This window comes from Pseudonaja textilis, chromosome 1 (genome assembly GCF_049901715.1).
Source record: "Pseudonaja textilis isolate UNSWEBS1 chromosome 1, rPseTex1.2, whole genome shotgun sequence".
Classification (NCBI taxonomy): Eukaryota; Metazoa; Chordata; class Lepidosauria; order Squamata; family Elapidae; genus Pseudonaja; species Pseudonaja textilis.
The window spans coordinates 331,234,587-331,262,281 of NC_141990.1; the positions used below are offsets into that span (position 1 = coordinate 331,234,587).

Below are 27,695 nucleotides of genomic sequence, written 5' to 3' on the forward strand. Positions count from 1 at the left end.
GTTGTAGTCTTGTAGTTCATGACTGCTATCCTTTCCCAGAGTAGTGGCAGCTATAGGGAACCAGAAGTTTGCTAACCACCACCAGTAGCAGAAGCTGAGCAATTAATTGGTGATTCTGAGTAAAAATGTTCTTCAATCAGTTCCTTTCCTTCACCCCAAATTGACTTGGACATCTGATAACACTTATTTTTCCCCCTCACGCCTATGAATTCTCTTGCAGCATGGAAGTTTGCTATTTTCTTACTAGTCTTCTTGCCTGTTTTTAGTCCTTTCCTACCAAAATGATCTGTTTCCTCTGCTTTTGCTTCTTGTTCACTTGGAGTAGATTAACAAAAAAAAATGTCACCTTCCAGTTAAACAACTCCTTTTTTAAAAAAAAACATTGCAGTTTCTTGGCATGATGATGTGGAAATGGTTTGGCACTATACTTCAGACATGTAAACCCCTGCTTAAGCAGGAAACCCTACCATTTCAGACAAATGGTTGTCCAATCTCTTAAAAGCTTCCAGTTTTGGAGCATACACAACTTGAGGCATGCTGTTCCACTGATTAATTGATGTGTCAGGAAATTTCTCCTTAGTTCTAGGTTGCTTCTCTCCTTGATTAATTTCCATCCATCGTGTCTTGTTCTGCCTTCAGGTGCTTTCAAGAATAGGTTCATCCCCCTCTTTGTGGCAGCCCCTTAGATATTGGAACACTGCTATCATGTCACCCCTAGTCCTTCCTTCTTTTCATTAAACTAGACATACCCAAATAATAAATCTTATCATTGCCTAGAATCGGCAAATAAATATAAATAATAGTAGTAGTAGTAGTAATAGTAATAATAATAGTTGCAAAAGGCGGCTTTACTCGGAACAATTTACATCCTGCGACAATATCTGTTAACGTTCATCAAACATCTTGGGAATCCTTGTGAACCACTCCATAGGCGAACAAAACGCCAAATCTAGTCTGAACATCTGGACGAACCATCATCATCATAAGTACTATAATAGCGATTTAAGTACATATCTGAATATTTTGAAAATACTTTTTGAATATTTTGAAATAAATTGGCAAAAATTACACATCGATCACTGACTCGTTATTAATATACGCTAAATATGTTACTTATTAAGTAAATCCGCTTTGAGTCATGAATACAAATGTGTAACTTTAGTAGCGAGTTATTAAGGAAAATAAACATGAAAGCCATACACAGGTAAACATTAACCACGTATAAACACAAGACGACGCAGAATCCAGGATTAAAAATGAATGAAGGAAAATTCCTTACCGGAAGAGGAGGGTCACAAAGACTACTGTTTCCGCCCGTCCTGCCATGTGCAAAAGAAACCTCGCTGGTGCAGGAGACAGGACGGTCCCATGATGATGGCGTCATCGGTGCGCAGCAGCAGGATGGCGGCTGGAGCGGCACGCTCGCTGCTCTTTTTGCGACTCTCCGGTCGGACTTGGCGATGTCGGGGTCGCGTTTACTCCTCGCCGGGGCTGAGGCGGCCTTTCCCTTCTGCGCCTTCCGTGGCGGGACGTTGGGTGGCCCGGGCGCCTTCGGGAGCGCCGCAACCAGAGGAGCAGCAGCGGCTTTTTCTCTTGGGCGGACGTTCTTCCAGCAGCAGCAGCAGCAGCAGCAGCAGCAACAACGGCGAAGACAGCCTGGAGGGCTCTGAGGGCGACGGAGGCCTTCCTGGCTCCGGCGACAGCTCGGGCTCAGACTCTGGCGGGCCAACTGTAGTGACAGCTCTGGCCCCTCTCATGGTCCCTGAGCACGTCCCCCACGTGCCCCTTATCCCCATCTCCAGGAACCCTGTCTTCCCGCGCTTCATCAAGATAATCGAGGTGATCCACGTCAATGATATTTTCAGATAATGAAGAGAAATGGGGAGGAGAAGAGGAAGAAGCCGTTTTCTCCCCTGGGGAGGGGCTCATTGCTTGTGTGGGTAGGGGGGAGAACAGGGGTGAGTCTCTGCTTTGCTTTGTACAAAAATCCCATTTCTCTGGCTGATACAGGTAGCCCTCAACTTGCAACACTTTATTTAGTGACCGTTCGAAGTTACAACGGCAGTGAAAAAAGTGATTCATGACCATTTTTCACACTTAACGATGTGCAGCATCCCCATGGTCCGGTGATCAGAATTCAGATGCTTGACAACTGTTCATATTCATAATGGTTGCAGTGTGATCAACTTTTGCAACCTTCTGACAGGCAAAGTCAATGGGGAAGCCAAATTCACTTAATAACCATATTACTAACTTTAAGAACTGCAGTGATTCACTTAACAACAGTGGCAAGAAAAGTCATAAAACTCAGTTAACAAAATAGGTTAGCAACAGGTTTTGGACTCAATTATGGTTGTAAGTCAAGGACTATCTGTATATACAGATAAGTCTAGGAAGGACCCTCTAACACAGGGCTGTCATACTCTCTGGCCAGATGCATCACGTACTGACCATGCCCACACCCGGTTTAGCAAAGGGTGAAAAAGTTGAGCTATGTCACATGGCACTGCAAGTTTGACACCACTGCTTTAATGAGTTCCTATGTTCCAACTAAATGCACATGTGAGCAGACTTATGATAAGGCGAGTTATAATATACAGAGACATATTAGCAATTAGTTTTCTTGCCTTGAGTGACTTATAATTAGTTGAAATAATAGTATTAATAATGAGGGTGAAATAATGGCTCTCTGCAAATAGAGATTTCAGATTTAGCTCTATGTATCTGAAATTGTAGAAGGATCTACTAGTGGGAAGAGAACCAGTTTGATGTAGTGATTTAAAGCAGGCTAGAAACTGGAAGCTGAGTTCTAGTCCAGCTTTAGTTGCAGAGCCAGCTGGATGACCCTGGGCTAGTTATTCTCTCTTAACTCTAAGAAGGAGACAATGGCAAACCACTTCTGAAAAGCCTTGCCAAGAAAATTGCAGGGACTGGTCTTGGCAGTTACCAGGAGTCAACACTGACTCAAAGGCATAACCACAACAATAATAAAGTAGTAGGTAAGGGGCCTCTCTTGTAAGGATTTGTTGCTTTCTAGTAAACCACTATGTTTGAATGGGAACATTCCTAATTCACTCTGCTGCCATGACCAGTCTGTTTTAGCATGTGTTAATCAGTGGGCTTAGTTTAATATGAAACAATACTTTTAAGCGCATAGTAATATATAACTCAGTAATCTAGCACAGGTTTTACATTCGAAGCGGACAAACTTTCAGTAACTGAGGGTTGCAAAATGGGTAGAGTAAGTTTGGGAGGTTTCTTAAAAACTATTAATCGTCTCACCACTCCTTATCACCCATCCCCTCCCACTTGTGACAGGTATGATTGTAACTTTGTCGCTTGTATCCTTATGATTTATATTGACTGTTTCCCAGTATGATTTGATTGCTTATTGTACCTTATGACTTTCATTAAGTGTTGTACCTTATGATTCTTGGCTCTTGACGAGTGTATCTTTTCTTTTATGTACACTGAGAGCATTTACACCAAGACAAATTCCTTGCTGGGGTTTTTTTAAGTTTCCCACCCCAAGGTGGCAGAAAACTATTGTCCATTTATTCTGATCAATAACCATGGTCAAAGGATGTTCTAAGGGTCACAAAAAAATTACTTTGAGGCCATGAGTAGCTAACCCCTGTATTATATTCTGAAAGCCTCAGATGCCATTCTCTGTGTACTGTTATTGGAATAGGCAAACTTTGTTTCTCCTGCAGAGATAAAGGATTTCCGACAGATATAAAACGAAAAACAAGGATAGCCATGTTAAATCATCTGAAGGAAAAGAAATAAAAATTCTTGGTTGAGCAACTGAGTTGTTAAGTTTCTGAGCTAGATTGACCTGAAATTTGATTTAGTTGGAAAAAAGCACATTCATATAAAAGTAACTAAAGCAGGAGAGCTAATTTTTGAATTATGGTATATAATTAGCAAGTTAGAACTTTCCCCACTGCAATGTCCATTCAAATCCTTGTAAATTTGGTACTGCTGCATATTCATTTTTCATTAAGCGAGTTACTAATTCCTTCTTTTTTAAAAGATTGCATTCAAAAAGTTGAAACACGATTCTTGCACTATTCTGTCAAATGTCTGACTCAATTTCTTGCTGTTAAAAGATTTTGAAAGCCATTCCATAATTTTGATATATTATATTTTGACAGGTTTTGTTTTAATAGATTTCTTAGAATGATTAGTTTAATGTTTGTGTTGCAATTTAAATTTGTTTTAGGGCTTTAAAAATTCTAAGAATCTAATCTAATTTCCTCTGTCAATTTAGCCATTGCTTTAGCTTGAGATAGTTCATAAATTGCAGTTATGTAGCAGTACTAAATTTCTTTTGACAGTTCAGTCCTTGAATCAGATTGTAAACCTTGATTTTGTTTTCTTTCTCTGCAAATCTAGCAACAGTTGTGGCCTTGCCAATATTTTAGAAGTTTTCAAGTATGTTCAGGGTTATACCACAACTGGCAACTGTTCTTAGCTTTTTCTCATCAGCAATAGTTTGACTAACTGTAACATGCGAAAATGATATGTTAGAAAGGACAAAGAATTCCAAATTCAAAGAATTATGTCCGGGATATATTTATTTCTATCATGTTTCTCAATTGTAACAATAGGCTTACTTAGATTTGAAAATAGATTCTTATAGTATATATAAGATTTTAATGTTAGAATCAAAACACAATTTTATGGTTTTCAGTTATTTCTGGGCTGAAGGATATGACTAGCAGGTTAGCCAATTGCTTCAGATTTCAACACATTTCATCATCTTATTTGAGTGAAGCCATTCATTTTAAAACTAGAATTTATCACCAGCATTGATACTTGGTTTTTTCCTTGATCTTATCAACAACTTGGAAAATGTCTGTTTTTAGTTTTCCAACTTCTTTGAAAGCCCTGAGTTTTCCTAAATGTAGAAAGATTGTAGTCACCTCAAATTTACTTTTATGGAAAAAGAATTTTGGCCTAATAGCCATCATTAAGTTCCATAAGATAATTCTGTGCTATAAAGGTATATAATTAAAGAAGCTATATTAAAAGCATTGGTGCTTGCTTTTGCTTGGCATAATTATTGCAAAAGGTCTTAAGGCATCTGATCTATTTTGTCTACTGTCTCCATGCTTTTACATTTTGCAGGATTTGTCTAGGGAGGTTCTCATTCATCCAGGTCATGGTTGTCCCAAAGGTGCTTTTCTTTTAAAGGCAGCTGAACTTTCTGACTTTCTGATTAGAAATATTGCCTTTAAAATAAAAGCTCCTTTGGTACATACCAGGATATCACATACTAAGCAGGAACCAATTTTAGCTGACTACTGTGTCAGGAAAACTTGTGAATGTGGAGGAATACTTGTGAATGTGGAGAAGATAGTCACTGCATATATGGAGATATATAGTTAAAAACTAATGACAGGGATGGGCTGATGTGTGGAAATAATTCGGGACATTTTTTAAAATAAGTTTTAAAAAGGAGAGTTGCATACAAATCAAGGAAAAAGAAAATACTTGGTGTCCCAAGAGGCACCATGTCAGACTTTATAGCTGGGTGACCTTGAGGCAATGTCTTGAGGAGCTACAGCTAGTTTCCCAAGCAGTTTCCCCACAGTTCATGGTAGTCTGTCACCTCAATAAAGCACAAGCAAGCATAAAGTAGCAGTTGATACACCCTATGTTTTATACTCATTTTATCTGGCATTCTCTCTCTCCTGACCCTGTCGCCGAGAGCTCTGTGAAACAGTAAGTGATACTGTATACAGCTTACTTAAAAGAACCCAAAGGGGTATAATTTCAACACTTGCAGGATGGCTCTGCCTGAGAACGAATAGAATATACGATTGAGATATGTTTATATTTGTATTCTGAGGCCACATATGTGAAATGTATGCAGAACAAACTCTTGGAGGAGTTTGTGTAATATTTTTGGGTCAAAATTGATAGAGATCTCATGGTGCCTTGGGGTGATTTCAATAGAGGCATCCGAGTAAAGAGCTTAGACTGCTAAATATTTGAACCCAGACTGATATTCTTGATTAATGGACAGACCCATGGAAAGGAGGGAAAGAGCGTGTTGTACACCCTGCATTCCAGGTTGGGCATAACCATATGGATAAATAGAGTTTATAATTTATTTCTGAAGGCTGTTGTAGAAGGCTGGTGCATTGGGGTTCAGCATCAAGACATCTGTTAATGAATGTCTCATTCATTAAGGCTATCTTAATTTGTAGGTAAAAAACAAAAAACTGGTTGATCTCTTGAGGAGAAAAGTAAGTCTTGCCCAGCCATATGCAGGTGTATTTCTCAAGAAGGATGACAGGTAAGTTGTAATTTTTTTAACATGCTTACATGTTTTCTCTAAAGACCAGCTACATTGTCCCTTGTTCTATGAAAGTGTGGTGATTATGGATAGTATATTTAGATATCACAATACGATGACAAATTTCAAAGAATTTCCCATTTCCTGTAATTACTTATTTTTCAAAGATTCATTAGTGAATCGGAGAATGCTTTCTAAAACCGGAAATTCTTTCCTATTGCATTAAAATGTTATGTGTCAAAGTACAATATAAAAAAAAAAAGTTTGTCAGCAAATTCCTTTGCTCCAAAGTTAATATTAAAACAGACTGTGTTTTCTGAAATAGAGTTATCTTCAAACAAATGTCTTTCAGTAATTCCTTTGACTTTTTCTTGTCAGCAATGAATCAGATGTGGTGGAAAATCTAAATGAAATCTATCAGATGGGGACTTTTGTCCAGATCCATGAAATGCAGGACCTGGGTGACAGATTACGGATGATTGTCATGGGACACCGGAGGTAAATACACTCTACAATTCTTGGATCTTCTTTCTTGTTCATTTATGTGTAGTTGCTATATCTTGGTGGATGGATGTGGAAACAATGCCATTCAGCAGTAGAGAGTTGATGTCATTTTGATAAAGAAAACCTCTGCAACTTTGCATCTGTTCTGGAATGGGGGCAGGCCTTCTTTTTAAATGGTCACTTGAATCTGTCTTTGGATCTGTAGAAGGTTTAAAGTAAAGGTTCCCCTCGCACATACGTGCTCGTCGTTTCTGGCTCTAGGGGGCGGTGCTCATCTCCGTTTCAAAGCCGAAGAGCCAAGCGCTGTCTGAAGACGTCTCCATGGTCATGTGGCCGGCATGACTAAATGCCAAAGGCACACGGAACACTGTTATCTTCCCCCCAAAGGGGTTCCTATTTTTCTACTTGCATTTTTACATGCTTTTGAACTGCTAGGTTGGCAGAAGCTGGGACAAGTAACAGGAGCTCACTCCATTACACAGTGCTGATTTGAACCGCCAAACTGCCGATCTTTCTGATCGACAAGCTCAGCATCTTAGCCACTGAGCCACCGCATTTAGCACATCCCTAATCCTTAAACCATGTTAGTATTTCAAACAGAAATGCCACACTTTATATCGAGCCTAGATGATGATGAGGGGGGAAAAAATTTCAATGGGTTCCCTGTTCTTACCAAATCCATTCAGTATTTTCCTTCTTTGGGGTTTCAGAATTCGCATCAACAAGCAGATGGAAGTGGAGTTGGAGGAGCCTGAGACTGAGGCCAAGAAGAAGCCCCGCCAGAGGCAAAGGCGTCCCAAGCAAGAAGTGGATGAGCGACCAGAGACAAAGCACCAGGATGCCAAAGTGGTGCTGGAACCTCTCCAGGTGTCTTCAGGCGAGGTGCTCATGGTGGAAGTGGAGAATGTGGTCCATGAAGATTTCCAGGTCTCTGAAGAGGTCAAAGTGAGTGAGGGGACCTAGCAGGACTTCTTTCTGGAAGGAAACCACCTGAACCTGTAGCTGAGAGTGCAAAGGGTACCCTCTTCTGCATGTATAAATCCTGTCTTAGCCAAACAGGACACACACAATTGTCTCTTGCAGACGCCTGGAGCTCTGTGAGATGGGCAAATACAGATTTATACTTGGAGATTCCCTTCCAGTATTCACCTGTTTGTACCATTCGTTTGCAGGCTCTGACGGCAGAAATTGTTAAGACCATCCGGGACATTATTGCCTTGAATCCACTTTACAGGTATGCTTTCTCTCCTCCCTAGAGCCAAGCAGAGGCAGGACACCTGTTGGCCATCCCTCAGTTTATCAAGCAATCATTTCTCCAGGTAGCTTGTAGATCAGGGGTGTCAGACTCAAGGCCCAGAGCCCTGGAGACAGCAAAGGATGGGCCCATGGTGCCTCTGCTAGCGAAAATGGAGCCGGGGGGGGGGGGGGGGGGGCTATGCATGGTTCCCCTGGGCTCTGTTTTTTTCTGGCAGAGGGCTTCAGGAGGCAGGAAAGGAAAGGAAAGGAAAGGAAAGGAAAGGAAAGGAAAGGAAAGGAAAGGAAAGGAAAGGAAAGGAAAGGGATTATAATGAGAGGGAGGGAGGGTCTCAGGGAAGTCCTGCCTTAGCACTTGGCCACCACAGGTGCCCCCAACACGAGTCCCATGTCACGCCTACCATGGACACACCCCTGGCTCTTCAAGGTGAAACACAACCCTGATGCGGCCCCTCAATGAAATCGAGTTTGACGCCCGTGTTGTAGATGATGGTTGATGGGCATGTTTGCTCTTAGTAATTTGGGGTTTGTAAATAACAGCAAAATATAAATAGCCTAGCCAAGAAATCCACTCAAATCAGGGAACCGTGCCCTGCATGCCCAACGTGGGGCTTAGCAGCAGTTTGAGTTAAAGTAGAATCCTTCCTGATCTAACAGATAAACCTTCTCTGTTCCTTAAACCGGAGACATTTCCTCTTCCTTGTACGTAGCTATTACCTGCAGGCTGATAAATAATACAAGTACTCCCTGACTTAGGGCCACAATTGAGCCTCAAAATATCTGTTGCTAAGTGAGACATTTGTTAAGTAAAACTTTGCCATGTTTTATTACCTTTATTGCCCCCAGTGTTAAGTGAATCACTGCAGTTGTTAGGTTAGTAACGTGGTGGTTATGTGAATCTGGCTTTGCCATTGACTTTGCTTGCCAGAAAGTTGCAAAATGGGGATCAACTGGCCCCGGGACGCTGCAGCTGTCATAAATACAGGTCAGTTGCTAGCATCCTAATTTCGATCACGTGACCACAGAGGATGCTGCCATGGTGGTAAGTGTGAAAAACGGTCATAAGTCACATTTTTCAGTGCCGTTGTAACTTTGAACAGTCACTAAATGAACTTTCATAAGTCGGGGACCACCTGTAATACATATAGGGCGCTTTAAATGATGGTATAGGTAATTCTTGACTTGCAAGCATTCGTTTAACGACCATTCAAAATTACAACAGCGCTGAAAAAAGTGACGTACGACTGGGTCCTTGTACTTACGACCATTGCGGCATCTTTGTGGTCACATAATCAAAATTTGAGCACTTGGTAACTAACATGTATTTTACAATGGTTGCAACGTCCCGGTGTCACATGAACACTGTTTGCCAATTTTCCAGCCAGTATCTGATAAGCAAAGTCAATGGGAGAAGCTGGATTTGCTTAATGACTGCAAGAATCACTTAACAACTGCAGCTATTTGCTTAACAACCAGGCATGAAAAGTCATAAAATTAGGCGTGGATTACTTAACTTATCAGGCATGAAACACCTTGCTTAGCGAGGGAAATTCTGGCCCCAGTGGTGGGTTTAAGTTGAGCGCTACCTTTGGAGCGGTTTTCACCCCCCCAAACATTCATACTATTACTTGCAGAACAATGAGAGGGGAAATATGTGCGTTTTGTTCAACCACCAAACGAAACTACGGAACATACGAAGCGTGGTTTCTGAGGAATGCAGAGATAAGCAAGGAAGGTGGATTGTGGGAAAGGCTCTGATCATCTGCGTGGCGTCCTTTTGGTGCATGCACTGCAAAGCATTTTGTAATGTCCTGCTAGATGCCTCCTTCCTTTGACATACGCTTCAATCTGCTTCTTGCAGGGAATCTGTGCTCCAGATGATGCAGGCGGGGCAAAGGGTGGTTGACAACCCCATCTACTTGAGTGACATGGGCGCAGCGTTGACCGGAGCAGAATCCCACGAGCTTCAGGACGTCCTAGAAGAAACGAACGTAAGGGAGAAGAGACCACCACACCACCATATGCTGAGTTTGATGAGACTCAGCAACTGGGAATAATTCGCCCTCCTTTGAACGGTGACAGCTCCAGGTGGCACAGCTGCCCAGAGCATGCTGCTTGGCCCAGATGTGAACCTGTTTTGTTGCTTCTTTTGTTTTTTCCTTCTAGATACCCAAACGCCTCTACAAAGCACTATCACTCCTCAAGAAAGAGTACGAGCTGAGCAAACTTCAGCAGCGGCTCGGGCGGGAGGTGAGACCTAACAAGAGGCGGGAGGAAAAAAGGAGATTTCTCTTGTCTTCTTCAAGAACTTGTCCTTCCCTGTAGTGAGATGGAAATTAGTGAGCATTGGACGAGGAAAGTTTGGGACAAGGGTGAATTTGTTTTGATTGAAACTATGTGCAGCTTGCTTCTTTTCCTTCCAGATTGTGCCTAAAGTAGGTGATCTCTCTGATTTGGCTAGAAACAGGGTTATTGATATTTAATTTTCAAATTAAACAAATTAAGAATAACTGCCCCAAAAGTACCCAAATAATTTTCTGATCAAATGGGGATTTGAAGCTGGACTGCCATAGTCTATGCTGCAGTGGTTCTTAAACATTTGGGATTAATAGTTCTTCTGAACCCCTGTTGGAATTGGCCTCTGGAATATCAGAATATCGGCAATATAGATGTTGACCCTTTACTCATATGGTCAGTTTGCACTAGTCTCCCTCTCCCTCTCCCTCAGTTCAGCCCAGTTCACATGATTGTGATTGTGAGGAAAATAGGAGGAGGAAGGAGGATTAGGTACATTGGTTGCTTTGAGTTGCTTGCTTGCTTATTTATTTATACTTCGTATTTCTTAACTGTCCATCTTTCTCGGAGAGGGGGTCTGGGCGATATACAATATCATCAATAAATCAGAATAATTCAGGATTAAAAATGTTAAAATGATCAAAAATATAAAAATTCAGAAGCTGAAGAATTTCAAGCATGGGAATTATGACAGTAGGTACTAACAATTGTCAGGCCCGCCAGCCAGCCTCATGGTTGTGTGGGCCTCTTGTCCCCCAACACATTCCCCCTACAAATAGACAGACAGACAGATAGATAGATAGATACGTAGATATTTTTTAAAAAATCAAATAAATAGGCAGACATATTTATTGGCTGAGTCAAAGTGGCCCTTCCTTTATTCTGTTGCTGAGCATATCTAAATGACTTCTACATTCATACCTAAAAATGACTTATTTGTGACAAGCGGTATGTAGATTCCAGAGAAGAGGACCTGCACTCTTCTGAGACTGAAGGTGGAGGAACTTTTCCCCTGGGCTTTCTTCTAATTGTAGATGTTAAGCACGGGGTCCGTAATTCTTGCAGAAGAAACAAAGGCTAAAAATCTCTTTTGTCCTAGATCACAGCCTCAATGCTTTATCCATAATGCCAATTATTTCCTTCAGATAACCAGCTGCAAGCATTACGCCTGGTTTCAAATTAAGCCAGCAGTACCTACATCAGAGGTCTCCAAACTTGGCAACTTTAAGACTTGTGGACTTCAACATAGCTGGCTGGAGAATTCTGGGAGTTGAAGTCCACAAGTCTTAAAGTTGCCAAGTTGACCTATCGCATTTTCTTACAAATTTGTCACAAACTCTCTGATTTTCTTTTTGTCAATTAAGACTACTTTATAACATTGCAAGATAATGAGGAAAAAAAAACGTCTCCCAAGCCCTACAAGTTGAGAACCGCAGGAGAACCTTGAGATTATGGTGACGACTCAGACATTCGCCCTGTCCTAAAGCTGTCAATTTTGTTCCATCTTCAGGTGGAAGAAAAGATCAAGCAAACTCATCGCAAGTACCTCCTGCAAGAGCAGCTCAAGATCATCAAGAAAGAGCTGGGCCTGGAAAAGGAGGACAAAGACGCCATTGAGGAGAAGTTCCGAGAACGCCTGAAAGGGCTGGTGGTCCCCAAACACGTCATGGACGTGATAGATGAGGAGCTGAACAAACTGGGCCTTTTAGATAATCACTCCTCAGAATTCAAGTAAGTTGAGACTTTGGCTCATACAGCTGCAGCTTCTTTGTCTCTTCCTAAGGATTGGGGAATAAGTGTGATGAACAACAGTGTGGACTCCTTTTGTATCACGCTAACAGTGCTATAGAGTTGGAAATTTAACCATAGCATGACGGTCTGTTAGGAGTTTTATTTACATGTGTATGTAAAAAACCATGATGGGCAGGCTTCATTACGGTTATAACTCAAACACTGCTTGTGTATACGTGTGCGTGCATGCACACACACGCGCACACACACACAAATCTAACAGCCCATCATACAGTGGTTACATCCCCAAATATAGCATTGTTACTGTGATACAAAAGGAGTACTAGAAAGTCCACACTGTTGTTCATCACACTTATTTCATAATATTCAAGCAGTGCTTGAGTTATGACCGTAATGGAGCCTGCCCATCATGGTTGTTAAGCAAAACACTGTGGTCATGAAGTGAATCCCTGGTGGTTAAGCAAACCAGTGGTTCGCTATCAGTGTGGTTTTGCCGAAAACGGGAAGTGAATGCTGGGTTTTGATCAAAACTGTCCTTAAAAAACATGGTCACAGATGGCCATAAATACAGTCTAGTTGCTGAGCACCTGAAGTGCAGTCCCTTGATCATGGAGGATCGTGCAGGTGTCAGAAGTTTGAATCCAGGTTGTTAGGTATTCCCCAGATAGGTCTGTTGGAACTTCGGAGGTTTGCTAAGGAACTGGTTGAGGACTACCTGTAGCTACAGTTATACACGGCCTATTTCTTAAGCCCAGAAGATCACCTTCAAATGCCACCTTCAGCACCCCTCCTCACCCAGATAAATAAGCTTAGCATAACAACAGCTGTAAAAAAAAACGTTGCTTTATAACCGTCACAAGTTACGACCATGATGGGCAGGCTCTTCTACTGTCATAACTCAAGGACAACCTATATTCGATTTATTTCCATGTAAGTAAGTCTAAGAGGGAGTTGAGGGACATTATGAAGAACGTATGGTTTGGGCAAGCTTTTCTCCTGTGGTCTTTTGATGGTGATGCTCTTTTCGTTTCTGCCAGTGTCACCCGCAACTACTTGGACTGGCTAACGTCCATCCCCTGGGGCAAATGCAGTGAAGAGAATCTGGAATTGGCCAGAGCCCAAGAGGTTTTGGAAGAGGATCATTATGGCATGGAGGACGTGAAGAAGAGAGTGCTGGTAAGGGCTTGGGACCTGTTCTGTTGGTTTAATATATTGCTCCCATCAATTTAGGTCAGCGATGCTAGACTTTTTAGAGAGCTACTTGAGTGAGTAGAACTCTTGAGCCTCTTCTATCCCCATTCCTTGGAAAGGCAGATTAAAGTATATCAGGGGTATCATACTCAAGGTCCGCAGGCTGCACCGGCCCGCAAAGTTCTTAGATCTGTCCCACAGTGCCTCTGCCAGGGAAACAGCAAAGGACCGACCCGCAGTGCCTCTGCCAGGGAAAATGGAGCTCGTGAGGGCCGCATGCATCCCTCCTGGCCCCCATTTTCAGCCACGACGGCCTCCAGCCCTCCACAAGCTCCGTTTCCACTGGCAGAGGGTTGCAGGAGGCCATCCCGGCCAAAAACAGGGGTCCCGGGGGATGGGTGGGGTAGCGCTGGCTGGCAGAGGGCTAGAAAAACAGACGTTTCCCCTTTTGCATTTGAGCAAGCAAGAAGGGACAGGAAAGGAGAAAGGAGAAGGGGAAAGAGAAAGAAAAAGATGGGAAGAGAGCAAGGAAGGAAAAAGAAGAGGGAAGAATAAAGAATGAAAAGGGAAGGAAGGAAGGAAGGAAGGAAGGAAGGAAGGAAGGAAGGAAGGAAGGAAGGAAGGAAGGAAGGAAGGAAGGAAGGAAGGAAGGAAGGAAGGAAGGAAGATTATAATGAGAGGGAGGGAGGGTCTGAGGGAAGTGCTGCCTTAGCACTTGGCCACCCTAGGTACCCCTGATACGAGTGACGCTGAGCTGGCCGCGCGTACCCCAGCCACATCTACCCTGACCCCCCACCAGCACCCCCGAGGTCAACCACAACCCTTGACAGCCCTGAAGTGTATCGTAAGGGTGTAAAACTGGAGAAGAATGCAGTGTCTGGTGGAGAGAATCAGCGTAAGGCTCATAACAGACACATGTTGCTTGACCTGCTTTTACTCCTCCAGGCCTTTCCGTGACTCCAGCAGATTAAAAAAGAAAGGCCCTGGGTTGTTGACTTTCCAGCCTCTCCTAGGCAAAGCCGGGCAAGCAGCCCTTGTATCCATCACAGGTCTGTTCCTTTTGCTTGTGTGAACCAGGAATTCATTGCTGTCAGCCAGCTGAGAGGATCCACGCAAGGCAAGATCCTCTGCTTCTATGGCCCTCCAGGGGTTGGGAAGACCAGCATTGCCCGCTCTATTGCTCGTGCCTTGAACAGGGAGTACTTCCGCTTCAGCGTGGGCGGCATGACGGATGTGGCAGAAATCAAGGGCCACAGGTGTGTGCATCTCGGGCTTCCTTGGCTGGGCTTGTCCAAAGTACTTGTCAGGGTTTCAAGTAATAAATTCCGTCGCAAGCAAAAACTCCGAGGCAGGTGAAGTCCTCAAAGAAAAGCTTTATTGGAAACTACTCTATATCTGTGCTTCGCTATGAAGCTATGTGATCGGGCTCAGTTTTGGGGGAGGAAAATAAGGGGGAAAAATTATGCCTCTGCCTACCAGCACCCATCAGTATCCATCTGGCTAGCGTCCTGTCAGTGTGTGAGATAGTTGGGGGCTGTTTGGAAACTGAAGCAGTATTTGCTGTCTGAGCAAGAAGGAGACAGCAAGGAGCCTGGGCATGGCTTAGCTCAATTGTTCTATACTAAAACTGCTTGCTGCTCTGAAACTAAAACGGAAACACCTGTGCTTATGTTTTGCATTTGGAACAGATTTCTTTTCAGGTGGGGAGAGGGAGTAGAACTCCTTAGCATCAGAGCGTGTGAATAACAATATACGAAATACTAATGCTCTGGTGGTCATTTTGACAAATCCTTTCTTAGTGAGCACCTAGAAGCCAAGAGGAACATATGTGCCAAATTTCAAGTTTGTAGGCTTTACGGTTCTGGAGATTTTGTGATGATGTCTGAGTGGTACTTTGCTTTTATATATAGAGAGAGATTTCAAATTGGCACATATCTGGTGAAAACGAACTCTGAAGGGCCCCTTGATTTTCACCTAATTAAAAGTGTTTCCCTCAACCCCAAACAATCAGTCACATGGCCCAAACACTGCAGTGTCCACTGGTCTCGTGACATCACCCCTCCTCTCGGCCAGGTATGAGAATGTCCTTAGTTCCCAAGAGAAAGTCTTGAGAAAGTGTTTTATTTTGACTACACAAGACCAGCTATCTCTACTCCCTCTCTCCCTCTCCCTCGCTCCAGGGTAGCAACACTGAAGCTCCAAGATGGCTTTGCCCAGGACAGCTTCAGGGTGGACAGTACTAGAGCTGTAATGCTGTGGGGGGAGTGGGAATGACTGACAAATCCATCTCTTTCTGGTCATAGTAGCTCGGCTTCCTGGTGTGCAGAGCCATCTGCAGGCCATGGTCAAAAAACGTCAAGAGCACATTTGTGCAACAATTGAAGCTTTGCCATGTACATTAAAAAAAATAGCTTTGATCACACTGTCATAGATGCCCCATTGGATTTTTTTGCACCACGCCTCAGGCACTCACCTACTTTCTCCGGCTGAAAAGGTGTTTCTAGCCTGTGCATGAATATTTATATAATATAAATACTCCTGGTGACCTGAATGGCAAGCAAGGAGGAGCTGACTCTAGTTAAGATGGAGAAAACTTTGCATAATTTAGACAGTTAGCAACATCATGTCCATAATCACATCTATTTTTTCTGGAACTACAAATCATTGGAATTATCTGTATTATTCTAATACACTACAGGTAGTCCTCAACTCAAAGGTGCTTTTTCAGGAGGCAACTGGACTGTCTTGTTTTTTTTTTCTTTTGAAGACGTTTCGCTTCTCATCCAAGAAGCTTCTTCAGCTCCAACAGGATGGTGGGGAATAGAAGGATTTCTATTGCTTGCAGACAGCTGGTCATTTGCATCCTTTTAGAGCAGGGGTCTTCAAACTTGACAGCTTTAAGAATTGTGGACTTCAACCAGTCATGTTAGCTCAGGAATTCTGGGAGTTGAAGTCCACAAGTCTTAAACTTGCCAAGTTTGAAGACCCTTGTTTTAGAGGGTCCTTGAAGCACTTGGAGGTTTATCTGTGTCCTCAGACTCATCTTGGATGAGAAGCGAAATGTTTTCAAAGAAAAAACTCTTAAGTCCAGTTGCCTCCTGTAAAAAAAAAAAAAACACCTTTGGGACAACCATGGCCTGGATGTCTGAGAATCTCTACATAATGAAGCCTGCCCATCGCTGTTGTAACTCATGGCCATACCTTGGCTCACCCACACGAATGTGTACAATCTTTTTTCGCAGCAGGGTTAAGCAAACCAGTGGTTCCCTTTGAGACATTTTTGTTGAAAATATATGCCTGTTTTTGACAGAGCATCATAGAAGGCCCTGTGATGCAAGACCCTGCAAATGGCTGTAAATGCAGCCCAGTTGCTGGCCGTCCAAAGTGTGGTTATATGTCCGTGTTCAACCCAGATTCCGTGATGAATCTGGGTTGTAAGTACCCCAGGGAGGTCCTTTGTTAACTTCAAACAGTCATAAGTCGAGGACTACCTGTATATACAAGTAGTTCTTGACTTACAGCAGTTCATTTAGTGACTGTTCAAAGCTACAACAGCCACTGAAAAAAGTGACTTATGGTCATTTTTTACACATTACCACCGTGGCAGCATCCCCCGTGGTCATATGATCAAAATTAAGATGCTTAGCGACTGATTCATACTTACGACTGTTGCTGTATCTCAAGATCATGTGGTCTCCTTTTGTGACCTTCTGACAAGCAAAGTCAGAAATGGGGAAGCCAGATTCACTTAACAACCAGGCTCCTAACTTATCAACTGCAGTGATTAAATTAACAACTCTGGCAAGGAAGGTTGTAAAATGGGGCAAAACTCACTTAACAGATGTCTTGCATAACAGCAGAAATTTTGGGCTCAGTTGTGGTTGTAAGTTAAGGACTACCTGCACCTACGTGGCCTTGCATGTATCTGATTGTGTAAATTGAGACTTTTGACTGTCCCTATAGCTCTTTCATCTTTTTCCGGGCAAACAAAAATCAGAACCTTTGGTCTTTTTCAAAATGGTGGCAATGTTGCAGGAGAGTAAAGTCTAGCTGTTGCCAAACGCCCTGTCCTACCAGTATATTTCACTGCTACTTGAAGAGCTGATACTGTAATAGGAGCCCTGGTAGCGCAGTGGTTAGAATGCTGTATTGCAGGCTGACTCTGCCCACAGTCTGGAGTTCAATCCTAATGGGGCTCAAGGTTGGCTCGGCCTTCCATCCTTCCGAGGTTGGTAAAATGTGGACCCAGATTGTTGGGGGGAAATAGGCTGACTCTGTAAACTCTGAGAGGGCTCTAAAGCTGTATGGAGTGGTATATAAGTCTAAGGCAGGGTTCCCCAAACTTGGCAACTTTAATGTGATGACCCAGGGCATGGCACAAAAATAATAAAGTCACCAAAGTAAATAAATTCCCTTTTTCCTTTTAAAAATTCCCCCAATGTCCACTTATCCTCGGCTGGAGATCAAACTCTTCCAAAAACAGTCTACGAAGGGAAGAAATGCAGTCTGAACCAAAAGTAAAGATAATTAGAAATAAAAAAGCCAATACAAACCACGCTGAAGTAATTAACATGACAGGCCAGGATGATAAGTTGCAGACTACCAAAAGATAACGCAGTACCCACAGTTGGGAGGACGCTAAAACCCAGATAAGCCTCGACAAAGATAATGCACCCTTTGCTTCCAACAACTTTGCCATGCGCAGTTTGCCCTTTAAAACAGTCTTCCCAGCTGCAGCCCATGAAGGGGATCAGGGCCCTTTCCTCTCTCGTAAGCCTCGTTGCTCCCTTCTCCGTTCCTCCCTGCGTGCCCTAGGATGAAGAGGGGGTGGCCCTGGGTCTTCCTCTGAATGCCCAGCTGGATTGTGCCCTTCCCCCATTTCTTCCACAGCCACCAGATCCACACTCCCACTCTCTGTCAGCTGCTCAATCCCCCCCTCAGAATTGGACTCCAACAAGGGCATGACATTAAGACTTGTGGACTTCAACTCCCAGAATTCTCCAGCCAGCTATGCTATGCAGGCTGGAGAATTCTGGGAGTTGAAGTCCACAAGTCTTAAAATGGCCAAGTTTGGAGACCTCTGATCTAAGGGCTGTTGCCATTGCTAATACTCACCCAAGGACTCTCAAGAGGGCACTGTTAAAAACAAGCAAGTATTTTACTGGGTCTGCAATGCGTGTATTGGTCATTTGACTGCAGCTCTTTCCACACAGGCGGACATACGTGGGAGCCATGCCCGGGAAAATCATTCAGTGCCTGAAGAAGACTAAGACGGAAAACCCTTTGATCCTGATTGATGAGGTGAGGGCAGCTTTGCAAGTTATTTGGCTCCTTTTGTTTTTTGTTTGTTTGTTTGTTCTGGTGGGTGACAGCAACGGACTTAATCTTTCTGCGATGCAGGTGGATAAAATAGGGCGAGGCTATCAAGGAGACCCTTCTTCCGCTCTCCTTGAGCTGCTGGACCCAGAACAGAATGCCAACTTCCTGGATCACTACCTGGATGTGCCCGTGGATCTCTCCAAGGTATGGATTCCCCACCACCCCCCATTGGATATCCCAGCCTGTGGGGAAGAAGAGTTAAATACCGGTGCTGGGATTCAAACATTTTTTACTACCGGTTCTGTGGGCATGGTTTGGTGGGCATGGCAGGGGAAGGATACTGTAAAATCCCCATTCCCTCCCCACCCCACTAACCTGCTTTCCAGCTCCGTTCTCCTGTGCAGGGCAACCAAAGAAGACCCAGCCAATCAGTGGGACTCGGGAGGCAGAGAATAGATGGGTACGGGGCCAGTCAGAAGTGGGATTTGCTGGTTCTCCAAACTACTCAAAATTTCCGCTACCGGTTCTCCAGAACTGGTCAGAACCTGCTGAATGCAACCTCTGGTTAGTACCAATGAAGGAGAATATTTGTAGCTCAGGGCTTGGGGTCCTCAGTGCTCTCTGAGCTGGCTTGTTCCCTTGCAGATGTCTCATTGTAGATTTGAAAGTTTTAGGAAGGGCCTGTCTATGTTGACTTTACTATCTCCTTGCTTTAGATTTTATACTTTTTATGTATGTTACTTGAAGAATTGTGATTGAAATTGAACAACTGAGCAAATTGGTCAGTAAGACCTAATTCCAGTCTTCCAATTCCAGCTCTGCTTATTTGCAGAGCCTTTTTAATAGCTATGTAATGCCTAAAACCCAGGACCAGAAAGTCTATGAAGACTCTCCGTCATCCAGGTCACGGTCATCCCAAAGGTGCTTTTTCAAGCGGCATCTGGACTTTCTGGTTTTTCTTTGAAGACGTTTTGCTTCTCATTCAAGAAGCTTCTTCAGCTCTGGCTGGATGTTGGGGAATGGAAGGATTTATATTCCTTGAAGAAATCCTTTCCTTCTCCACTATTCAGTCAGAGCTGAAGAAGCTTCTTGGATGAGAAGCGAAACGTCTTCAAAGAAAAACCAGAAAGTCCAGTTGCCTCTTTGGGACTTGACCAGAAAGACTTTTGCCCTGAACCAGAAGACTTTTCCCCCAGGCACTGATCTTACTGGCTTGCTCTTCTTTCCTTTCCACCCAGGTGCTTTTCATTTGCACAGCCAATGTGACAGAAACGATCCCAGAGCCCCTGCGAGACAGAATGGAGATGATCAACGTTTCAGGATACGTCGCCCAAGAGAAACTGGCAATAGCAGAGGTAATAACCAGCTTGGTTTTTGTTTTTATCTGCTGCATCTCTTTCTGTTCAATTCGAATTTGGCATGGGTGAGTCCTGATTTATACCAGGGCAGTGGAAACTTAGTACAGTCTTGTCAATTGCAATCATGGAGAATATCCATTGACATTTTGCTCTATTCTGTATTATCGGTAGTAAGAATATCCAAACATCATCAGGTGATGGGAGATATTTCTACATAAAAATGGACAGCCAGAAGGACGATCCATCAATTAGTTTGGAGCAGGCTTGCTGAAACTTGCCCTTTGAGTAAGAGGAGGCCTAGTGGCTCAGTGGTTAAAGTGCAGTATTGCAGGCTGACTCTCCCCACTGCTGGGAGTTTGATCCTCACTGGCTCAAGGTTGCCTCAGCCTTCCATTCCATGTGAGGTCGGTAAATTGAGGACCCAGATAGTTTGGGGGGTGGGTGGGGGAGGAATGTGCTGACTGACATTGTAAACCTCCCAGAGAGAGCTGTAAAGCACTAGGGGGCAGTATATGAGTCTTAAGTGCTATTGCTATTATGAACTCCTTTCTTCTTCTGTCCTGCCAGAGATATTTGGTTCCTCAAGCTCGTGTACTCTGTGGATTGGATGAAAGCAAGGCCAGCATCACGCAGGATGTGCTGACGGTCCTCATTAAGCAGTACTGCAGGGAAAGTGGCGTGAGGAACCTCCAGAAACAAATAGAGAAGGTGAGGCAATCGTATCTTTTGAGAGAGAGACGTTTGAGGTTACCTGCGCGTATTTTTCTCATGGAGTTCATCCTCCCTCTCCCCCCCCCCCTCAGGTCCTTCGGAAATCTGCATACAAAATTGTCAGTGGAGAAAAGGAGAAAGTTGACGTAACACCCGAAAACCTCCAGGACTTCGTTGGGAAGCCCATTTTCACGGTTGAACGGATGTACGATGTGACTCCTCCCGGGGTGGTGATGGGCCTCGCTTGGACAGCAATGGGTGAGGCGGCCGTCGGATGGTTCCGATCTCAGCATGGGCCACCAGTCTTGCTCGAATGCTGATTTCTTCTGCGTCTCATTTCAAGATTGGGGTGGAGGGCTAGGAAGGGCAACTTAGGCCAGGATAAGGGATGATGGACATACATAAAGCAAGTATATACAGAAAGTGGGGAAAGCAGGAAACGTTTTCTTCTCGCGGTGTTAGCCCTCGGGAATCCTCCAATGAAGCTGATACGCCTGGCGAGTCAAGAACAGACAAGGCGCGAAGGAAAGAAAGAAACAAGTATTATGGGATTAGTTGACACAAAATGTGCACAGCCATAAGTTTGGATACCTTTTGAGGAAACTCAGGTTGATGGAGAACAGAGTGGATATTTTAGCCTCTCATGACCCTTTGATAGGAGGTGGGATTCTGAAGGGTGGAACGGTAGTTGTCAGCTTACAATGGCAGTTGAGCCCGCAATTATGGTCATAAATCATGACAATTGTTAAGTGGGTCATCATGTAACCAACCCAATTTTATGACTTGATTTGCATCAGTCGTTAAGTGAAGCCGTTGTTTGCAATGGGGCATTTATTGCCAGAAACCAGAAGTAAATGCTAGTTTCCAGGAAAAACCATAACTGTGATTTATGGTTTTCCTGGAAACTAGCATTTACTTCTGGTTTCTGGCAATAAATGCCCCATTGCAAACAACGGCTTCACTTAACGACTGATGCAAATCAAGTCATAAAATTGGGTTGGTTACATGAAAATTGGGTGGATCCCAATGGAACTTCGAATCTGGTTCGTAAGTACAGGTAGTCCTTGAGTTATGATCGCAGTTGAGCCCAGGATTTGTGTTGCTAAGTGAAGCATTTAAGTGAGTTTGCCGTGCTTTACAACCTTTCTTGCCACCGTTTTTTAGCTGAATCATTACATTTGTTAAGTTAGTAACATGGTTACTAAATGAATCTGGTTTCCCCATTGACTTTGCTTGTCAGAAGGTCGCAAAAGTGGATCACGTAACCCTGGAGTACCGCAACCATCATAAATATGAACCTCTTGCCAAGCATCTGAATTTTGACCATGTGACCATGAGGATGCTGCAGTGGTCATTAGTGTGAAAAAACGGTCATAAGTCACATTTTTCAAAGCCATTGTAACTTTAAATGGTCACTAAATGAACTGTTAAGTCGAGGATTACCTTATATATTTTTTCGTCTCTCTTGTCGTTTTGAATAGTTGCTAAGCAACCCGTCATAAGTCAATACCTGTATAGATTCATGGTACTTTAATACGGTAAACGTATTTTATAGCCTCCTAAGTCATGAAGCTAGAAGAAGGCTGTATTGAGACTTGTTTGAAGAACTTTCGGGTAGGTGGCCATCACCCTTTCCCAAATATTACCCATTAGTTGCTTCTTTCCAATGTCTCACTTTAGATTTGTGACCTCATGGTCTAATGGGGAGCAGATTATAAATCAAGTTTTCATTTGCTTTGGTTGCAAGACAAAAGATGAAGCTAGTGAACTGAAATTATACCCAAGGACAATTTGCTTACTAGGCGGTAGAGTTGAGTCCAGAATGGATTTCATGCTTGGTTTGGCTTTTCTCCTCAGGTGGCTCAACCTTGTTCATAGAGACCTCTCTCCGGCGTCCCAAAGACAAGGAAAGCAAGGATGGGACTCTTGAAATGACAGGTCAACTGGGAGATGTAATGAAGGAGAGTGCCAAAATTGCCTACACGTTTGCTCGGGCTTTTCTGATGGAAAAGATGCCCACCAATGACTTCTTGATGACTTCCCACATCCATGTCCATGTGCCAGAGGTACTCAACATATCACGGTCTTTCTATTCTGTTCTCTATTTAGCACGACATGCATTTCATAGTGAAGTGGAATTTATGGTTGACCCTGATAGTGCTCAACTCCATTCCCAACTGCACGACAATCGGGGTTTGTTGATACTGAGCAAGTTGTTTGTTCCCCTCTTTCCTAGAACAGAGCAGGTGGACCAGGACTAGGGGTTGTTGTTTTTTTTGCCTAAAACTAGTTTCAATCACACCAAACTTGTTCTCTTTTAATCATGCTTATGCCTATTTTGTTTCTAGATTTTCTCTTATGAGCTTGGGATGCACCTGTTTCCTGAATAGATTCTGGAGTTTCATAGCAATAAGTTTGTATTAAAATGGGCAAGGAACTTGTCTTCAGGTCCTAACATATTTCCTTATGCTTTTCTCAGTAATGAAGTTCGTACGTTTTGTTCATTTACACTTAGGGAACTCCAATCTTAAAAATCCCCTTTGGACATTTTCCCCTTAGGCTCCTTGGAAGCTGAGAAATAGTTATTGCAGCTTTTCTTACTCTCCTGTTGGAACACAGGGAACTAGACTTGCTTCAAACCATCGGTTTCCCTCTTTATCTTACTAAAGGACACACTTTTCATAGATTCCAGCAAGGATGTTACTTTTGTGTGACAGAATTCCTCTTATGTAAAGTACTGGGCTTAATGCTTTACTAGGAGAGAGATCTGCCTTGAGAATATTTGTAAGAGGGGCCAAAAAGATTTGCAAGATATTAATATACCCGTATTTTTTAAGAGGCACATTAGATTTAAAGGAGGAAAACAAGAGAAAAAAAAAAAACTCCCCCTGGCTCCCAGCATCCATCCGGTATTCATCTGGCTAACAGCCTAATCAGCTTCAGCAATTATCGCAGCCTGATTTAACACAAGCAGCTGATTGGCAGTTGGATCGGCCTCCTGGAATATTGCTGATCAGGTGTTCACGTCCCAGTTTCAGCCCCTCCATGTGCCCCATTTTTGGCCCTTCCAGACAACAGGGATTGCTACATGCCACCACCATTTGGTGGCGGGGATCAGCAGAGATAGGCAGTGGCAATTGGTGGCATCCTTGCCACCTGGAACAGACCATGTGGAGGCTGAAAACAGGGCATGTGGGCACCGAAAATGGGGCCTGCAGAGGCTGAAAATGGCCAAAGGGTGGGCAGGGCTTTAGCAACATTCACTCTATAAGATGCAGACATTTCCACCCACTTTTTTTTTGGGGGGGGGGGGGTGTATCTTATAGTGCGAAAAATGTATATTTGAGGTGATTCCAGATGCCTTTACACCTCAGAAAACGTTTGCATATAAGATTCCCTGAAATCTCTTCAGGATTACTCAAATCTTCTGAAACTGGTGGGGACTTCAGAGAGTTAATAATATTTAATACAACCTTTTTTTTTATGGAATTCCACAAAAGAAAACAAGGATCTACAATATGAATTGGGATGGGAGGATTACACAGAGTAGCTTAATACAGGTCTGAATGAGCGAAATGGATTGGCTGCAGGTGAAATGCCATATCTCACAATCTTGCACTAATGCTGGAAGGATTGCTTACATTTATGTTCCATCAAGCAGGGTACAATCCAGCCCTATGAACACAACCTTCCACCATTGGCTAGGTGTAGTTTCAACACCCACACAAATCAGAATCTAATTTTCAAACCATAAAATTCCTCCCCAGGGGAGGTGCACCATTCCTGGAAGTACTGCAATACCAGGTTGATGCTTGGAGTGGATATAGCAAGCTCTTAGTCCATCTCCCAAGTCCAAAAATCCATTTAATATTTAGTTCTCAAATAGAGAACATATCAGATATTAAACTGATAAGAACAGATACTACACTTGATCTTAGCCAAAAGGCCGAGAAGCGATAAAGCAACAGAGGCCAAGGCGAAAGCCCATCTTTTCAAAGTGACATTGTAGTAACTGTGAGCAAATTCAAGCTGCTGAGCATTTAGTAGATATTGTTTGTAATTTTATCAGATTTATTATATGAATATTCTTATGTTCATTGTCCAAGAAAGTAGCCATCTGTTATAAAATATGTCATAAAAATTTCATCCATATGCATTTTTTGAAGGCCTATATGACTATTCTGACTCTGATTGGTTTGAAATTTGCATAAGCCTTCCCATTTTCTCCCATTTTACATAACTGTTATTCATCTGCCTACCAGTAGAGGTCGTTTTTCCTTTAAGGGTTAGTGTGCTTTAGGAGCAGGATGACACTTTGGATTTCACAAGTCTGTTCCAAAATATTTAGGTATAATAAGAAAGTTTGCTTACTCTCTCTTCAAGTTTTGATTTGATCACAGAATGCATAACTATTCTGAACAAAGGTAACAGCTTTATTTACTTTCTATAATCACCCATTCCTGCCAAACTGCCCTCCCCTCCATCGGTCTTCCTATTAATAATAAATATCTTTGGGAGAAATAGTCTTGAGAACCAGGCGGAAAACATAAGAGAAAACAGGATAACAAATAAAGTAATAGGTGTTGTTGTTCTGTTGCTTTATAGCAGTTTTTAGGGTGTAACCAATTTAATTTGGTCCGTGGATCACTTCTTTATTAAATATGAGTAAAAAGAATGTGCATTTCAAATGAACTTTATAAACACATTGCTAATAATTATTAACCTGGAACATGAAAAACCTTTGTGGGGCAGATTAATAGTTCACTTTTTAACACACTATAATCTGATAATCACGTTAAAAACACTGAGGAAAAGTACAAAGAAACAATAGGATAGCAAAAGCAGACAGGACAAGTTAACAATGTTGGGGGTGAGGGGGACAAACTCAGGAATTACAACTGAGAAAAAAAAAGAAGTTAGAGTCCAGGGAAGTTGGAGCAGGATTTATGGTATGGAGTCAGGGAGGATAGATTGAAGGATCTAAGGGAAGATCAGAAATTGGCTAAACTGCAGTTGAAGTTTGCAGAGAAGACCTTTTTTGTTGTTTTATTTAATTGGGCTTCTTTAATGTACATTGTCCGTAGATCTTTTATCTGAATTGGTTATTCTGTTAAGATAACTTAGAAAGTTTATAAAGATTATTTTATCTTTTGAGAGAGGAAGTAATTGGTGTTTGCGTTGCTTTCGCTTATCTATGAAACTACACCAAAAACATTTCAAATGCAATGAAATGAAAGGTAAATCAATTTTAGTTTTCAAAGTGCACCTCTTGGCAAATCGTTACCTCCTTGCTACTCCCCAGTTAGACTTTAATTTCTACAATCCTAGTTAATACTGTGCTGATTGGGAATGAGTTGTCTTTGCCCTAATAAAAAAAAAATTCACACTCGGCTCCTTTGGTGGTTTGGCCCCCATGCAAGCTTTTTTTGGCTAGCAATCGGCTCTTCATTTATGTGGGGCAATTGTGTGCCTGTATGGCTTACCTTTGGAGTCCGTATGTCTGTTAAAAAGCTGATTATTGTCCTCAGTCAACAAAGAACTTGGTCTGTTTCTTTCCATTCACAGGGTGCCACCCCGAAAGATGGGCCCAGTGCTGGCTGCACAATTGTAACTGCCTTATTGTCGTTGGCATTAAATCAGCCTGTGAGGCAAAACGTAGCCATGACTGGGGAAGTATCGTTGACTGGGAAGATTCTCCCTGTGGGAGGCATCAAGGAGAAGACCATTGCCGTAAGTGGAAACCGCGCAGTCCTTCCGCTGCCCTAAAGTTTACATACATACAGTAGCCATTCCTGCACCTTATCATTATATGGCATTCAGATTTCCAAACCATAGTAAATCTATAAAATGGGACAAGAACAAATCTCTTCCATCTGTTACATCCCTCTTCCCGTTATGGGTGGTCTTCTAATTGCCAGAGATTTGAATCAGAGCAAGATCAGGATCCTTGTTTAGGGAGGCATCAGATTTCTAGTGAGCCACTGTGTATCATCTGCTGGCGGATGAGATTGCCATAGCCCTTATCTGATCCAGCAAGGACTTTTTACTGTGTACTTTAGAACATTAACTCATTTCATACCAATTGGTAAATTGCTTGGAGAGTTCTTGAATACACTTTTGAGAGGTGATTTATAAGGGCCGAGTTGGCTCACTTGGATTTTACTTGTTAAAAAAAACTTTTTACGAGCATCATGATCTACAATCAAAGGCTCAAGGAAGGATAGACCACTGGAGAACTGGGTTATTCAGAAGCTACTCCATCTGATAGTGGCCGGTAGCTAGGAGCTATTCAGTACTCCTTGTAGATTACAATAAAGAAGCGTTTACTGTTTCCAGGTGACTTTCACAGCCTGGAGTATCTTCTCCTTAATAAGGCATTTTATTATCTGGTCTCAGGGTTGAGTACAAGCACAGGGCCTGACCATGGGAGGGCAGAAACCTGGTCAGCGGGAAGAAGCTTCTTCCTCAACATTTCCTCTCCGTTTTTTTTTATCCCAGGCCAAGAGAGCTGGCGTCTCCTGCATCATTATCCCATCAGAAAACAAAAAAGATTACTGTGATCTTGCTGAATTCATCACAGAAGGACTTGAAGTACATTTTGTTGAACATTATAAGGAAATCTTCGACATCGTTTTCTCCAAGTCTGATTCTCCAGGAAAGTGAACCACGGCTGGGTGTCCCTCTCGCCTTCCCACCTGGCTCCACTCTGGAAGCAAGAGATGCAGGCTCAAGCAGGGGGCGGATTTGACTCCTGCGGTGGCCTGCTGCATATAACGATGGCTTGGTTTCCTATTCCTTTAGTCACTCTGAAATATATTCTACTCCAACCAATTTGTATTATGAACCAATTAAAAATGTTCCCTGTGACACAGGGCTACAAGACTAGACTGAAGATTTGTGAGGAAGTCGTTCCCTAGTCTTTCTCAAATGTATTTTCTTATTAGAACTTAAACAGATCCTGTTGTCTCTTGCTACTTTCTACTAGGACTTTATACAATAAAAGT

General features: G+C 42.8%; 1 protein-coding gene and 1 non-coding gene across 2 annotated transcripts; one reads left to right on the plus strand and one right to left on the minus strand.

Annotated features, from left to right (window-relative positions):
• The first annotated feature begins 1,311 nt into the window (after positions 1 to 1,311).
• LONP1 (lon peptidase 1, mitochondrial) lies at positions 1,312 to 27,652 on the plus strand. The gene is made up of 18 exons (XM_026698858.2): positions 1,312 to 1,839; positions 6,219 to 6,307; positions 6,686 to 6,805; positions 7,522 to 7,756; positions 7,984 to 8,045; positions 9,927 to 10,056; positions 10,232 to 10,315; positions 11,871 to 12,091; positions 13,150 to 13,288; positions 14,381 to 14,559; positions 18,517 to 18,604; positions 18,704 to 18,826; positions 19,861 to 19,977; positions 20,548 to 20,688; positions 20,784 to 20,949; positions 22,549 to 22,757; positions 26,257 to 26,421; positions 27,190 to 27,652. The coding sequence occupies exons 1-18, from the start codon at positions 1,369 to 1,371 to the stop codon at positions 27,352 to 27,354; spliced, it is 2,904 nt and encodes a 967-aa protein (XP_026554643.1). The 5' UTR covers positions 1,312 to 1,368; the 3' UTR covers positions 27,355 to 27,652.
• LOC113435355 (U2 spliceosomal RNA) lies at positions 24,459 to 24,649 on the minus strand. The gene has a single exon (XR_003373904.1). It is a non-coding gene; the product is annotated as a U2 spliceosomal RNA (small nuclear RNA).
• Positions 27,653 to 27,695: the final 43 nt, after the last annotated feature.

Bases quoted from the DNA above. Each gene is read 5' to 3' on its own strand.
- LONP1 (XM_026698858.2), top strand. From the start codon at position 1,369: ATGATGATGGCGTCATCGGTGCGCAGCAGCAGGATGGCGGCTGGAGCG. The intron at 6,806-7,521 runs GTAAATACACTC...TTGGGGTTTCAG, and splicing joins ATTGTCATGGGACACCGGAG to AATTCGCATCAACAAGCAGA. The intron at 10,057-10,231 runs GTAAGGGAGAAG...TTTTCCTTCTAG, and splicing joins ACGTCCTAGAAGAAACGAAC to ATACCCAAACGCCTCTACAA.